Source organism: Plecotus auritus (assembly GCF_963455305.1).
Source record: "Plecotus auritus genome assembly, chromosome: 8".
Taxonomy (NCBI): domain Eukaryota; kingdom Metazoa; phylum Chordata; class Mammalia; order Chiroptera; family Vespertilionidae; genus Plecotus; species Plecotus auritus.
The window spans coordinates 97,464,661-97,481,099 of NC_137782.1; the positions used below are offsets into that span (position 1 = coordinate 97,464,661).

Consider the following 16,439-nt stretch of genomic DNA (forward strand, 5'->3'; position numbering starts at 1 on the left):
AATAATCCAATGGGCAAAGGACCTAAATAGACACTACTCCAAAGAGGACATACAGAAGGCCAAGAGACATATGAAAACATGCTCAACATCACTAATCATCTGAGAGATGCACATCAAAACCATAATGAGGTATCACCTCACACCGGCCAGAATGGCTACCGTCAACAAATCAACAAACAACCAGTGCCTGCGAGGACATGGAGGAAAGGGAACCCTGGGCACTGCTGGAGGGAATGCAGACTGGCGCAGCCACTGTGGAGGACAGTGTGGAGGTTCCTCAGAATATTAAAAATGGAACTCCCATTTGACCCAGTGATCCCACGTCGGGTTATTTATCCAAAGAAAATGAAAACACTAACTGGAAAAGCTGCCTGTGCCCCAGCGATCCTGCAGCCTTACTCACAACAGCCGCAGCTACAAAAGGAAGGTGCCAGCAGATTAGACTGTGGCGTGCGTCAACTGAAAGATGGGTCCCAATTCCAGAGATGCTCACGAGGAGAAGGGTCGCCCGTGGGCGAGGACCAGGCTGTCGGTAACAAACCTTGCTGTGTCCCAAAGCAGTGACTTGATTTAATGCGTGTGCCAACGCCTGGCGCCTGACGCTGGCAGATGTTTCACCCGGAGAACAAGCTGGCGCCCAGCCCGAGTGCCCCCGGCTGCCTGCTGAGCCGGGCAGAACCCTCTTTGGGAACCCTTCCTACAGAAGAACTGAGGAGTTATGGGAAGCTTGAGCTGCAAGGATGTTTATCGGAACATTATTTAAAAAAAGACAACTGGAAAGAGCCTAAATCCCAGCACCTGGGAGTTGGTTGAATAAATGCTACATTGTTCTGTGTGACCCAGGACGAGGAGTGACATGCTTGCAGGGTGGCGGTGGGTGGGAAATGCAATTCTGAAACAGTCGGCAGAGCACACATTGTGTGTGTGGATGCCAGTGTGCATGTCCACAGAGGTTCTGGCGGCGCGAAGCGGGGTGGGGGTGTTGGCGGGGCTGCAACGCGGGAGTGTCTCCTTTGACAGTAAGCTTACTTAAGATTTTTGACCATTTTCTAGCATGAATATGTATTGTTCGCAAAAAATGAAAAGAACCCAAACGAATGTGACTAAAGTGAATATCCCACCTCTCTGCGGGGCCTCCATCGGGCCCTCCTGCCCCCTGCTCCAGGGGAACCCAGGCAGAGCAGGACCTCAGGGACACTTACTCACGATCTGTCCAGCCTGCTGCACCTGTGCCACGGAGGAGTTGCGGGAAGAGGACACGGCTGGGGAGGAAACACGCATGTCAGCCAGGCTGGCTCAGCACATGGAAGGGAGGAGGCAGGACCAGAGGGTTCCCCCAGGGCCCGACCCCCTGGCCAGCACCCTCACGGTAGCAGTGTGGGAAGCCCGTGAGGCCCGCAGCACACGCCTCGCACCGCTCCCCCGTGAAGTTGGGCCGGCAGTAGCAGCGGCCGGTCAGGTCCTCACACGTCCCGTCTGTGAAATTTGACTCGCAGTTGCAACCTGGGTGGGGGCCGCGAGTCGTGAGACCCAAGCCCAGGACTCTCAGGCCCAGGACGGGCAGTCTCCTCAATCTGGACAGTGGGAGGAGAGCTGTGGCCAGCCTCCTGGAGCGGTGGGAGGGACCCGGGGAGGCAGGGGGCCAGGGACCCTGGGATACCGGTCTGGGCAGACCCTGCTCCCAGCCACCCGTCCCCAGGACACCCCAGCCAGGTTGACCCCACTCACGACGGCAGGTGTGGGGCGAGTCCAGGGGCTGGTCGGGGTCACGATAAAAGCCAGGCAGGCAGTGTTCACAGTTGATGCCGGTGGTGTGATGCTGGGGGTGGCGCGGGGGGGGAGGGGGTGGAGGGCCACTGAGTCCAGGGTGTCCCATCCAGCAGCACCTTGGCCCCACCCACCCCGCAAGTGCCGCTGTCTCCTTGGAGCCCCGCCCACCTGGCAGGCGATGCACACACCCCCTCCTAGGTAGACGCTGTCCTGGTTCTGGCTGGCATTGTTCCTGTCCACCTCAGGGTCGTAGTAGCAGTCGTCCGCGTGGCCATGGCAGTTGCAGGCTGGAGGGAAGGGCAGACACCCAGATGTCTGCAGGCCCCCAGGACCCCACCTGGGGGGACCCCCAGGCTACATCCCACAAACCAGACAACCTCAGATGTGGCCAAACACACACATGTGCATATGCACTGTCAGTGTGCAAGCTTAGCTGTGAACTGAACGTGCATGTGAGTGTGGTGTGTCTGCACGAGCACCTGTGTCCATGTGTGTACTGTACACAAGCGTGAACATGTATGTGCTCATGCATGTATCATGTGTGGGCATGTGTGCGTGAGAGTGTATCCATGGGCACTGTGTGTGCATGTGTGCAGGAGTGAGCACTGCCAGTGTGTAAGTGTGCATGAGACCTGTGCATGTATGAGCTTGTGCAAAAGCATGTGTGCACGTGGGGGCACTCACACTGACACTCGTTGGCACTCTCAGGTGTGGCCGGCTTCCACTGCTGCTGATTGAAGCCAGGGCAGCAGCGCTCACAGGAGCCCCCACACGTGTTGTGCTGGCAGGCGCACTTCAGCCTGTGGGACACATAGCACAGCAGGCTCAGACCCCGCAGAAGAAGAGGGCAGGAGGAAGCCGAGGCACAGGGGCTGTGCGGGTGGGTGAGCTATGCGCAGAATATTAAGTGGTCACCCTGGAGCACTGGGCCCTGGAGCTATACCATCCCCACCAGGCCAGGACCTGAAGCTCAGGTCTTGCTCAGCAGGCAGCCCTGAGCTCAGTCAGGAGCACATGAGTCCAGGGCACTCCCCAGAGGCAGGTGGCCAAGCACTGCTCCCTCTTCCAGCCGGGGGTGGACACCCGTGGGAGGGCTGGAACCCTGTCTGCTGTCCTAGAGAGCCGCTCCTGTTGGCTCAGTGGCAGGGGACAGCTGGCCGCAGCTGGGAACTGAGGTTTTGGCCACCTCCTGCACAGACACTCATGCCAGAGCCCCACCCGGCCCAGGCCATCTGTCCACCAAGATGGGGCCAGAGTGGGCCCCATCTGAGCTGTGTGTTTCTGGGTCCTGGGCCAGTTCTGTGCACGACCCAGAGCTCCAATCCCACCACCCTAGCCCTGTCCCCATGAGGGTCCGCAGGGCCTTGGGAGTCAGCACTGCTGTCCCTCGGAGTCCAGGGACGCCTGGAGGGCCTGCGTGGGAGAGGAGGGCAGGACAACCTGCGGCAGGTAGGCAACCACAGGCTGCAGCTGCTGTCAGACTTTCCAATGATCGACATGGGCAGGGCACCCCGAAGCTAGGGAATTCACGTAGCTGTGCCAGGTTGGTGATACCCAGCATGTTTGGCAAAAGCCCTCACAAAGCCACTCTGGAGGCTTCTTCCCGATCCAGGGCAGCAGGAGTAGCAGAGGAGCAGGCCGCCACCGCACAGACACAGGGCCTGACCCAGGGACCTCACGGAGCCATTGGCAGACACCGTGAAACAAGGACGCTTAAAGACTGTGATCTAAGGAAGCTAAATTCATGAAAGATAGGTGGAAAAATTAAAGTAAAAAGAAAAGAAAAATAGGTGGATGTGACAAAAGAACCAGTCAGAATTCCTATAAACAAAAAACAAAATCACTACATTTAGGACTTAATGGGTGGGCTGCGCAGCAGGTCAGACGCAGCCGAGGAGACTGAGCAGAAGCAGCATCCGGAAGGCAGCTTGGAGACAGGTGGGGGAGCCAGACGTCCCGAGACGGAAGGAAACCAGGACCCGAATTCCAGAAGGAGAAAGGGGCAGGTGAGGAGCCCAGCAGGCAGAGTGACAGCCAAGAATGGCCTTGGTTAATGAAGAGTCTTATTCTCAGATTCAAAAGGCCCGAGTCCTGTCCTGGCCCCGTGGCTCGATTGGTGGGAACATCATCCTGTGCACCAAAGGGTGGCAGATTTGATTCCTGGTCAAGGCACATGCCAGGTTGTAGGTTTGATCCCCGGTTGGGGCATGTGCAGGAGGCAGCCGATCGATGTTTCTCTCTCTCTCCCTTCCTCGCTCTAAAAAAAAAAAAAAAAAAAAATCAATAAAAACTACTACAACACATTTAAAAAAAAAAAAAAGCATGAGTCCCGAGGCAGAGAAAACATGTCCACCCCTTAACACCACAGAGTGGACCAGCAGAGCACCAAGAAGATCACAGAAACTTCTGGAAGATGCCCAGGCAACAGTGCGCAGGATGGGGGACTCTCCCAAGCATCCAGAGATGCCAAGAGACCAAGTGTTGAGAGACATGACCTTCAGCCAGAATTTTATAGTCAGCTCAAGTCTCACCCACGAGTGAGGGCAAAACAGCCATTGAGGCAACGACAAACAGAACTGGGAAAGACTCACCAGCCGCCACAGACCGACTGTGTCCCCCACAACTCACATGTGAAACCGACTCCCAGTGACGGCTTGGGGGTCTATGGGGGTGATTAGGTCATGGGGTGGAGCCTTCATTAAAGGGACTAGTGTCCTTATAAAAGCACCCTGGAGAGTCCCCTGTCCCTTCTGCCCACCATGTGCAGATGTAGTGAGAGGACACCGCTGGGACCCAGGAAGTGGCCCCCAGCAGCCCCCAAAACTGTGAGAAGTGAAGCATGATCTGTGGTGTTTCGTAATAGCAGCCAGACACTGACAGCAACCACCACGACCTTCCCACCTAGGGAGGGGGAGTGGAGACACTGGGGTGTGCTGGGTGCCGGTGCCTGGGCCTGGGGACGCTGTGCAGCCCTGTGCCCTGCTGGGCGCTGAGCTCGTCCATGCCCACGTGCCATGTGGGTGAGTCAGGGCGGGTGCTGGTGCCGCTCAGTGGGCAAGGGCAGACCTGCCTCTCTCCCGAGAACAATTTGGCTGCCTGGCGTGCTCCCCGCCCAGCCCGCACAAGTCCCTACTTAGCACTAAGTTTCTCAGAGCCATTGCTGTGCCTGAGCATGGCTGGCAGGCAGGAACCTGAGCCCAGGGCGGCACGGAGTGTGGACAGCAGGTGGGTCCCAAGGGCCTGCCTGTGCCCTCCCTCTTTCAGACCCATTGGTGGCAAAGGACTGGTTTGGGGTTCGCCTCTATGCTGTCTGGGCTTCACCTGTCTCCCTATAAACTGGAGTATAGACAAAGCAATAAAACCCCAGCAGAAGGCACAGAGAAGACCCCAAATACAAGAGCATGTGTGTGGGCTGCATGATTTTGAGGCAAGGAAGGTACAGGGCACACACCTACTGGCTGCTTGTTAAAGACGCAGATGCCTGGGCCCTGCCTTACTGGCTGACTCAGGTCCAGGGCTGCTGCCTGCACTGTGCGCGCGCCTGTGAGGGCTCGGTGCCCTCAGCTCCCCATCCAGTGCCTTGGGCACTGCCTGTGGTGGGAGGTGAAGGTGAGGGTGAGGGGCGGCAGGGAGTGTATTTGTGGGGTAGGCAGAAGACAGGAAATGTGCAGCCGCAGGCTGACGCCTCCCTTGGTGACTCCTGTCCGTCAGGTCCTAGGCTCAGGGTCTGGACAAGAACTTCACCTTCACTGGCAGCAAGGCCCAGGGCACTGCCCCTCCGCCTCGCTGTGCACATGGGAAAGACGCCACAGTGTGGCGGCCAGTGCACCTCATAGGGGCCAGGGACATGGCGGGCAGTGGAACCAGGCCTCCTCCCCCAGGTTGGCAGGGGATGAAGGGGATGGGCAGGGAGCCAAAGATCTCACCTGAAGGGGTCTGCGGGGTCTGTGGGGTCACACACATCCGCGTGGCCGTGGCAGACGCAGCGCCCGCCAATGCTGATGTCCTTGATGCTGTAATAATACTGCACACTTGGCTGTGAGTGTCGTGGCCCCCACACCAGCCCGGCCCATCCACCAGGACCCCCCCATATGGCTCAGACCTGCCCATGTGACCCAGGCCCCCCCACGTGACCTGGACCCCCTATGTGGCCCGCCTGGTTGGCGTGCTCACCCGGCGGGTGACGGTGGGGTCCCGCAGTGCCTTGCCCATGAGGTGGCCCAGCAGTGTGTTCGTGCGCAGGAAGCGCAGGCGGATGTTGGTGGCTTTGGTGAAGTCACGCAGCAATGGCGAGTAGGAGAAGTTCATGGCCCCCGGACGCCCGTTCACCAGGGACACTACAACCTGCAGACAGGATGGAGTCAGGCCAGCACCTGACTGCCACCACCACACCGCGGGGCCCCGCTGCAGCCACCTGGCCCACCTCGCCATTCTCCAGGGGCACGATCCGGGAGTACTCTGTGCTGCAGATGACATCATCATCCTGTGTGATGCGCTCCAGCCTCGGCACCCCGAATCGCTCCAGGCAGTCCCTCCTGGAGGCTGCGGAATTGGGAGGGAGGTGAGGGTACAGGGCCAGGAAAGTGGCCTCGCTCTGTGTGCCTGAACTTCCCAGCGCTTTGTGGCCTGGTCTCACGTCAGGGAAGGGAGCCACTCAGCCCCACCTGCCTTTGGGGTGTGCCCCCAACAGTCTTGACCCACACAGAAGCTGGGTGTGACAGAGCAGGGCAAGAACAGCCGCCCGGGACATGCCTGCCAGCCCCGGGCTCCAGGAGACTCACAGGCGAAGAACTGCCAAGGCTGGTAGGTGTGGCCGAAGTCCACAGAGCGCTCCAGCACCCAGAGGTCCGGTCGCGGGGAGTTGGCAAACTTGACGAGCACGTAGGCCACGTGGAACACCTGCGGGGGGAGGGGGTGATGCCCGAGGCACTCCTCTCGCCTGGGGGGCTGGTGGGGAGGGATGGTGTGGGCTCCCTTCTCCCACAGTGGACATCTGTGCGTTTTCCTATGAGGGCCAGACACACCCAGGGGAGAGGGCCAGCCACTCAGAGGAGCCCCTGGGCTCGATGACCACCTGTGGCCGCTGAGGCCTACACCGGGGACACTGCCATTCCTAAGGTCTCCCCACCTGGATCTGGGGGTACGGTGGCTCAGGGCCCAGACCTGCCTGCCTCCCCATCCCTGCCCCGGGAGCCCAACAGCCACACTGGTCCTAGGGCTCTGAGGCTAAGACTTGGGGGGCAGCCTATCCACAGACCCTACCAAGGGGCTGGGCACGGAGAAGACAGGAGCTCACCCTCCCCTCGACCCGTCACACAGCTCCAACGGGCAGTGGCCAGGCACGCTGCCTGCCCCTTCAAGCCTGGCCTCATCGCGCAGCTAGCAGGTGACACCCCCTCTGGAGACAGGGCGCCTGTCCTAGTCTTGCCTGGTCACATCCCATCACTCTCAGAACCAACCTGAACCCGCCCCTTCACTCTCTGACAGCCCCCAGGCACTGAAACCCCATCCCCCCCAGGCAGGGGCAGACTCAGCTGGACCCAGCGCCTCTGTTGTGACAGGTCCCAGGGGGGAAGACTGGAACATGGGGAGCTGGTTCTCACTGCCAAAGACACCCCTCATCCAGTTCCCCAGAATGACGCACAGGGTGGAGGCCCACATCACATCGGCACCTGGAACCCTCGACCCCAGTCCCCAGCCCCCAGGAAAGGTCCCTGGCACCCCTGGGAGCATCAAGGGCTCAAAAGCACCTGCTCAGCCTGAGGCTTCAATGGCGAGGCGGGGCCACCCAGACCCCGAGGTGGGTGCGTGAGCAGGCTCCACCCTCACACCTCTGTCCCCACAGCCCCCTGGGAGCGCCCACCCCAGGCTCGGTCTCCCACAGGGAAGGACGGTGGTTCCCAGGCAGCTCTGAGGACAAGCGAGCCCCTCTCCTCGGCCCCAATGCTAAGGGAACATCAAAACCGATAGACATTGTACATGCTGAACTTGGTGGTGTGTGGGTTCCAAGGGCTCCATACAGGGTAGTGGGGGGACACAAGTACCCCCAGTCTGCGCTCAGGAGTGGGAGGCCCAGAAATAGGGCTTGGACACGCTGGTCAACATGCCACATGTGATGAGTGCCTCCCCCCGCACCCCACACCAGGGCTGCTCACAGGGGCACCGCCTGTGGGCTCTGAGCTGTCCACAGACCCCTAGGGTGATGTCATGCTCCCTCCGAGGGCCCTGCCCAGCCCAGAGGAGCAGGTCCCCTTTGGGCGTCCACTGGTCTGGATCCACCCGGAACCAGTTGAGGCAGAGCAGGGGTCCCCTCCAGGGCTGCCCAAGGCTGCCATGGTGACCCATGGAGGGACGGTGACCCCTCAAGGCCCAGCACTTAGGAGGCACAGGCTGCTAAGAATGCCAGCGGGGGCAGGGTCCCAGGCCCGGAGCCACGCCTGTGCTGAGGCGGCCCTCCCGGAAGGCCTGGTCTCAGGGACGGCCCCCCGTCAAGACAGGGGCCTTTCTGGGCAGGGGAGGGGGGAGCCTATTCACCCATGTTCAGGCTCTGAGGTCATCTTCCCTCCCCACTGGGTGGGGGAGGATGCACCCCAGCAGACAGACCCTGCACCCAGCCAGCACCTTGGCCAACCCTCAGGCATTCCAGGGAGCCCCAGGGGACCTGGATGTGTGTGAGTCACCCAAGGCCCCCCAGGAGATTGAAGGCTCCCACCCAGCCATGGGGCCCACCCCCGCCTTTCCCTGAGTGAGGCCACCAGGCTGCAGCCGTCACTGGCCAGCTCTGCCCCTCCCCGTTGGTGGCAGCTGCATTTTTCCCAGCTGAGGGCACTTGCACAAATATTGATTTGAAGACACTGATGGGGCAGGACCGGGCGTCATGGGAACGCCCCCCCACACTTGTCATGCTGGGCCATGCTTAGAGAAAGACCCCGCCCCTGCCGGCTGTCCACCTGGTCATCTGTCTGTCACACAGGGGCCCTGGCCCAGGCTGGAGGGGAGGAAAGGCATGAGTCCAGTGCTCTCTCTCCACCTGTCCCCAGCCTGGTGCCGCTCCCAAGCCCACACTGGGCATGACCCCGGAGAGCCCCGGCCGCCTCGTCGACCGCCTCGTCCACCGCCCTGCCTCCCCCGCCCCCCGCCCACAGGCTCTGCTGCCAGCGCAGGCTGACCTTTCCCGCTGCAGAGTTCTTTGCAGAAGGAAAGAACGTCTTTTAAGCAAAAGCCAAACAAAAGCCTCCTGAGTTATTTTTAACAATCTGGCTATTTTGGGGCAGGCACGTTTCCAGGACAGCAGCCGGACGGACTCTCGGTCACTACACCCTGGCCCCCATTCCCGGCCTGACCACAGAGGGCCCCCCAGGAGGGCATCTGCCCCCACTCCACCCGTGACCAATGCCTGACGGGGGCCAGGTCAGAGCAGGAGGCCCAGGGTGGGCTCCAGGCGCTAATGGCCATGTGGCCCTGGGTAGCCACATCCCCTCCTGGGCACAGGAGCAGTGGAAAGAAACACAGGGTCAGGAGTCTGGTGTGATGGCTGCCAGAGGCCTGCACAGACGATGCCACCTGTCCCTGAGGCAGACAAGCAAAAGCAGTAGCCACCTGCCCGGGATGCCGCACCTGATGCCACCCTCCGCTCTGGAGGGCAGAGGCCCCGGTGTGGGAGGGGGATGCTAGCTGGGGGCCAGGCTGAGATTTGGACACTAGAGAGGAATGAAACCCTGGAGGGTGCAGAGGGTGACCAGCAGCCTCCTGGGCTCAGGCACCTATGTCACCAAGGGCAGGGTGGTGGCTGGAACCCCCGATTGCAAGGTGGTCAGGCTAGCACACCCCATCTCTGCTTTGGCCCATCTCAGAGCTAGGGAGAGCCAGGCCAGGAGGAGCGGGCCCAGCCCCCACCCACCAGGAAGGCTGTGTGAATCACTGGGCAGTCCTGACTCAGCCCTGGCCCTGCCGGAAGCAGGGCTGATTCCTGGGGCTAGGCCAGGGTCCCAGGCTGTGGCCGGGTGGAGGCAGGAAGCCCCTCCTAGACTGAGCGTCCGGGCTAGCTCCCAGGCCATTCCCCTCAGAGTGAACAGTGGGGCACCCAGACCTCCTGGATTCCCTGCCCAGGTGCTGGGCCAGCCTTCTGTGCCCCTACCCTGTCTGCTGAAAGCACCTGGCCTAGCCCCTCAGGTCTGCCCTCTCCCCAGTGTGCCCACCCTCTCCGCAGAGACCCCTCTGGAAACCTTGATAAAGATTAACGCTACAGCAGGGACTGGCCCGGCCTGCAGGGGCCAGGGCAGGGCAGGTGAGTCCATGCAGGCCCCCACCTGGGTAAAGAACAGCCGTCCACACTAGGGTCAGGGAGGACCAGCTCCAGGAGAGACGGGAATGGAAAAGTAAAACATGGAAATGCAGAGGGGACAGGCAGAGACCCAGGGCCCGACTCTGCGGCACAGGTGCCCAACAGATGAAACAGGTGCGCAGAGCAGGTGGGGAATTTCAGGGAATGGTGGGGTGGAAGGGCCCTTGGTGGGTGTTCAGGAGCTCACCAGCTAGAGTGCATCAATTCCCAGTGTGGGCCAGAACCTCAGTGTGCTCCCTGCTCCCATCCCTCCTCCCTGCAGGAGCCCAGGCCAGGCCAGGTGGTCAGCCCAGCCACAGGAAGTGTTTATCCCAAGAGGACCTCAAACACAAACAGTTTAGTCTCTGGTGAGCAGTGCTGCTGGAGGTCAGCGTTGTGGGGTTTGTTTGAAAACAGATGGGCCCTAGCCGGATAGAGCATTGGCCTGGGGACCAAAGGGTCCCAGATTCAATTCTGGTCAGGGGCATGTACCTTGATTGCAGGCTACTCCCAGGCCCTGGCCCTGGCCCTGGCCCTGGCCCTGGTCGGGGCTCTTGCAGGAGGCAACCGATCGGTGTGTTTGTCTCACATCGATGTTTCTCTCTGTCTTTCCCTCTCTTCCACTCTCTCTAAAAATCAGTGGGAAAATATCCTCAGGTGAGGATTAACAATAAAACCAACCAGCCCTAACCGGTTTGGCTCAGTGGATAGAGCATCGGCCTGCGGACTCAAGGGTCCCAGGTTCGATTCTGGTCAAGGGCATGTACCTTCGTTGCGGGCACATCCCCAGTAGGGGGTGTGCAGGAGGCAGCTGATCAATGTTTCTCTCTCATCGATGTTTCTAACTCTCTATCCCTCTCCCTTCCTCTCTGTAAAAAAATCAATAAAATGTATTTTAAAAAAACAAATAATAAAACCAAACAAACAAAAAAACAGAGATGGGAGCCCAGCTGGTGTGGCTCAGCAGTTGAGTGTTGACCGAGGAATCAAGAGGTCCCTGGTTCAATTCTGGGTCAGAGCACATGCCTAGGTTGTAGGCTCAATCAACAGTGGGGCTGTGCAGGAGGCAGCCGATCAGTGATGTTTCTCTCATTGCTGTTTCTATCTCTCTATCCCTCTCCCTTCCTCTCTCTCTCTAAAATTCAATAATAATTAAAAAACACACACACACACAAAAAAAAAACAGATGGAAAACAGGAGCCTTTGGGGAGGTCCAGTGTGAGGTGGCAGGGGACATCTGTGTGCACCCAAGTGAGCAGAGGTGAGCAGCCCAGGCTGGCTGTGTGTGGTTGCTGAGGGGGGTGCTGCAGAGGCAGGAAGCACCAGGCCAGGGATGAAGGGCTGTGTCAGCAAAAGGCCAAGCAGAGGCAGGGTTTCATCGATTCTCACAAGAAGAGATGCCTGTGCTGGAACAGGAGGTGCCTCTGCTGGCCATCCAGGACCTCCTCATGGCCCTCCCCAGGGAGCCCAGCTCAAGGGGCTGTGTCCAGTCTAGGCCCCACACCTGTCCTGGCTGCTGGGCTCAGTAATCAGAGCCTGGCCAGCCTCGGCCGAACTTCCTGCCACGAATAACCCTGGAATAACCCTGCTGGCCCTTCTGGGAAGCCAGGCCAGCGGGCATGTGGGGACCAGGCGGCCCGCACAGGGAGCCCTGAGCCAGCCAGCCTGTGGGCGTGGCGCCTGGAAATGGGGTCCAGCCAAAGGAGCTGTGTGCAGGGGCCCTTGCTCAGGTACAAAGGCCCTAAAGCAGGTGCCCAGGTGCCCTTACCTCCGCCATGTACAGAGGAGGAAACTGAGGCACGGAGACCAGATGAGGTCTTGGTCTCTCCACACGGGTGCTCAGTATCCCCAGGTGCCCAGGGCAGCCTCACCGGAGCTCTGCTCCTCAGCAAACCCATCTGATGTCCTGTCCCCTAGGGAGGGCATAGACCCCTCACCTGGCATTTTTAGTCCCCAACCCACGCTTCTGGCCTCACAGCCAACCACCCCGCCTAGTCTTCAAGGCTGGTGCCATCCCCTCTGTACCTTCACCCTGCTGGACCCCTCCACCTGGCCCTTCAGCATAGGGCTCCAGCATTCCTCACCTGGATCTGGGGAATGTGGCTGCAGCCACAGGTAAGGGCCACCAGGGAGATGTCTGGACAGGGAGGAGGACACTCCATGGGCCTCAACTCACCTGCCCAGGTGACTGGGCAGAGGGCTTGAGACCCCATGGCAGAATCCCTGGTAGGGGCAGAGCACTTGGGTCAGGACCTGCCTCGCCGTGTGGCCTGAGCCCAGGAGGTCAGAAACAGCACCCGCCCTGCACTGGGTTCAGGGAAGGGAGAGCCCAAGGCAACAGGAAGTCCCATAGGAGAGACAGGAGACAAGCAGGAACCTATGGCCCCTGGGAGGACCCTAAGTAGGTCACACCACTGTGCTGGAACACAACACCTCTGGCACCAGCCTCGGAGCCTTCCTGGCCCCACCTGGAGGCTGGCACTGATGGCTGTCTCAGACCTGAGGGTCCCTGGCAGAGATCCATGCAGGGAGTAGGGCAGCCTTGGGCAAACTACGGCCTGCGGGCTGGATCCGGCTGTTCTATCCGGTTCTCTTGCTCTCCCCTCCGCTCCTTTACTTTGAATTTATATTAGTTCACACAAACACTCCATCCATGCTTTTGTTCCGGCCCTCCGGTCCAGTTTAAGAACCCATTGTGGCCCTCGAGTCAAAAAGTTTGCCCACCCCTGGAGTAGGGCAAGGTCCCGAGGCCTGCGACCCTCCATACCCTCCCAGCCAGAACCTGGCTCCTGGAACCTGTTGCTCCATCGGCAATGGGAAAGAAGAGGGCCCACATCCCGCACCATGGGAAAGGTCAGAACGGGATGCAACATAGACATTGAAGGAGGGAAGGCTCGCTGCCCCCGCCAGCTCCAGGCGACCCACCAGGCAGAGGAGGAGCTGTGATACAGCCACGGCCCTTTCTCAGTCTCCCAGAGGCAGGAAGGCCTCCTGATGCCCAGCGCTGGCCACCCCACCCCCTTTCCAGGGCATCCGCTTCAGATCCCAGAACAAAGGCAGCTGGCAGCCTGCCACCGGGAGTGCCCAGCCCCGCTGCCCACTCAGCCCCACTCCCTGAAGGAAGCCCCAGCCTCACCCGGACCCTTGCCTCCAAGGATTACCCAAAGTAGGAGAACCCCATTTGGGGGTTGGGACCCCTGGACTTGGTTAGCTTAGCCAGGCCCCTCCCGCCCAGCCTGTCTCTCATCTGCGCCAGGGAATGTGCTTGGGGGGTTCTGCCCTGGGGACCTCCTCAATCTGATGGTGGGCACCAGGTGCTCCCGACACCAGATCTGGGTAGACTTGGAGGCACAGAGCCCAGGGTCACTGTGAGGGCCCAGAAGGGCCCGCCTGCACCTCCAGATGCCTCCCCAGTGCTTCGGCCCCAGAGCCCTCACTTCCCGCCCTACGTGGGCTCCTCTGCCCCAGACTGGGTGCTGAGGGCAGAACCTAGTCTCCGTCCCCAACCCCAGCAAGTGGCATCACAAAGAGCCCGTCACTGCTTGTGGCTCAGGGAGGAGGGCAATGAGCCCCGTTTCCCGTTCCCCCCAGAATCCCACCTCTCGCCCATGGAGGGAGCCTGGGTCCATCGTCCCACCCAACTCCAAAGCACACTGGTGAGCAGTCCCTGGCCCCTGCCCATCCCGACCAAGGCTGGCAGCCCTCGGCCAGACCGAGACAGGGCTTTGGTGGGCTCATGGGCAGGCAGGGACTGGGGTGTGGGGGGAAGATGGCTAGGTAGATGAAGAGAGGAAGGAGAGGGAGAGAAGGAACCATGGCAGGTAGACGGGTGGGTCCACCTCCCCAAATAGACCGAGAAATGGCCCCTTTCTCCTTCGGGTCATTTTATAGTTAGGGAAACTGAGGCTTGGAGAGGCAGGAGGTGCACACGGTGACCCTATCCCTGGCCCAGGACCAGTCTACAGAGCAGATGAGGTGCCTGCCACCACACCTCTGGCCAGGTTCACAGCAGCTCAGGCGGCACAGAGCCAAGAGGGCAGGGACCCCGCGAGCTCCTCCTCAGCCCCACACGGCACCTCGGCTGCAGGCACTGTGCCCACCTGCTCTGAGGCCACTCTGGGGTTGCCATGGAGACTGGGCCATTGCACCCCCAGCTAGGGCCCTCGCCCCTCCCCCAGCCTGGCCAGGCCTGTCCCACAGGGAGGGGAAGAGGAGCAGGAGGAGCATCGAGAACCTACCAGCTCAGTACAAGTTCCCTCTGACTGACCTGCAGTACCAGAGAAGGGGACCCAGGTCACACAGGGTTCAGAGGTCCCTCCCAGGCTCCCAGGGACAGGAGAGCACAGACGTGCTGGAAACCCCGTGAACGCCCCAGCCAGCCCTGGGCCAGGCACCAGCACCAGCCCTGGGGCCTGATGAGGGGCAGCTTCTCCCTAGTTCCCACCCAACCTCTCCCCGCTCCCAGGACATCACAGCCAATCCAGAGCCCCCCAAATTTCAGGCCACCTGTTAGAACTGAAACCCTCTCCCCTCACTGCCTATCCAACCACTGAGCCAGGCCTGTAGACCTCCAGGGAGGTGCCCAACACTGTACCCCGAACCTGCCCGTGGGGTCTGCCCTTCCAGTGAGCTCAGGTGAGACACTTCGCCACCTTCCTCAGACCCTCAGGGTCTTATGCAGCAGCAGGAGGCTTGGCAACAGGCAGGCACACTGGGTCATGTGGCCTGGATTCTAGCTTCTAGACCTGACTCCTTCCCTGCCTGCCAGGGTGCCGTCTGGCAAGATCAACCTTGTCACCCCAACTCCAGGCAGGCCTGTCCTCATCTACTCGCCCCCACCCCATCCCAGGAGGCGACGGGATTGCTAGCCCACTTCACAGGCCAGAATGTTAAGGCCAGTCATCTGGGCAAAGTCACACAGTACCAGGACACACCCTGGACCTGAGTCTGACCCAGCAGGGCCCACCAAGGGGGACTCTCGTCTCTGGAAAATGCCGGGCCCCACCCTCCTGACTGCACAGGGCCCAGAGCAGGCACACCTGACCTCGGGCGCCTTTGCAGCACAGGTATCCCAGGAATGTCCACTTCCACCAGCCTCCTCCACATTCCTGGGGCCCCTCCCACACTAGCAAGCCAGAGCCTGGCTCCCTGCAAAATTCCTCAGAATACACACCAGGGCTCAGCATTTGCCGCCTCCATGCTGGACCCTTAGCACACCCACCCTAACCCCCCATGGATGCCTTTTCACCACAGGGATGTGGAAAGATGAGGTGCCTGCGGTTACACCTGTGTCTGTGCTGGGCCTGCCCCAGTAGATCTGGCCAAACTCCTGGCTGGCCCGAGGGTACACTCAGGTAGGGACCCTGGGGTCAGAAATGCAGAGGTGGGGGCTGTGACAGACAAAGAAGGAAACCTACCTGGCCCAGGTCCAGGGTGACGTTGACTTCATTGTACTCCAGGCCGCGGGACAGTGGTGGGCTCTGCCACCAGCGCTCCGTGCCGTCGACGGCATTGCTCACGGGGTGTGCCTTGTTGCTGTTGGCGGCTGTGCAGATGTCACAGTACTGGCCCTGGGGGGACGGAGCAGTCAGATGGTGGAAAAGGGCTGGGACTGCTTGTCCCCTCCACTCACTCTTCCACCCATCACATCATACATCCCAACCTGGGGACCCTCCTTCACCATTCACTCATTTCCTGTGTCTACTGCATTCTTGACTCAGGAGACATAGCTCATGTGAGAAGTGGTCACATCCATTATGGAGAGACCAAGAGTGGGGAAGGAGAGGGACACCCTGTTCATTTATTTATTTATTTGTTTGTTTGTTTATTTAAATATCTTTATTGATTTCAGAGAGGAAGGGAGAGTAAGAGAGAGTTAGAAATATCAATGATGAAAGAGAATCATTGATTGGCTGTCTCCTGCACACCCACACTGGGGATCAAGCCTGCAACCAGGCATGTGCCCTGACCGGGAATCGACATGACCTCCTGGTTCATAAATCGATGCTCAAGCACTGAGCCACGCGTGCTTGATTTTGTTAGAGAGGATGGGAGAGAGAGAGAGAGAGAGAAAGGTATCAGTCAGTTGCCTCCCATATACACCCTGACAGGAAACCACACCAGCAACCTTTTGGTGCATGGGATAACGCTCAAACAACTGAGCCACACTGGTCAGGGCAGTGACACCCACTTTAGATGGGAAAATCAAGGTAGGCTTCTCTGAGGAGGTGGTATACACTATAAGGAGCTATGTACTCCGGGCAGAGGAACTGCCCGCAAAAAGACCCTGGGGCAGGAAGAACCACTGAGTAAAGAGGGAGAAGGCGAATGTCGCTAGAGCTGGAGG

At 59.9% G+C, this 16,439-nt stretch overlaps 1 protein-coding gene across 5 annotated transcripts in view; it reads right to left on the minus strand.

Moving 5' to 3' along the window:
- Positions 1–16,439, minus strand: part of LAMA5 (laminin subunit alpha 5) — a 49,763-nt gene that overhangs the window by 28,933 nt on the left and 4,391 nt on the right. For all 5 annotated transcript variants that reach the window (XR_013961426.1, XM_080684369.1, XM_080684370.1 and 2 more), the window contains exons 2-11: positions 15,511–15,663; positions 6,552–6,669; positions 6,194–6,312; positions 5,944–6,114; positions 5,697–5,794; positions 2,455–2,570; positions 1,939–2,057; positions 1,729–1,819; positions 1,369–1,503; positions 1,203–1,262 (exon numbers count right to left, since the gene is read on the minus strand). Coding sequence is in view for 4 of the 5 variants with exons in the window: in XM_080684369.1 (XP_080540495.1) it covers positions 1,203–1,262; positions 1,369–1,503; positions 1,729–1,819; positions 1,939–2,057; positions 2,455–2,570; positions 5,697–5,794; positions 5,944–6,114; positions 6,194–6,312; positions 6,552–6,669; positions 15,511–15,663 (1,180 nt within the window). In the remaining variant the exon portion in view is untranslated. The remainder of the gene's footprint in view (positions 1–1,202; positions 1,263–1,368; positions 1,504–1,728; positions 1,820–1,938; positions 2,058–2,454; positions 2,571–5,696; positions 5,795–5,943; positions 6,115–6,193; positions 6,313–6,551; positions 6,670–15,510; positions 15,664–16,439) is intronic.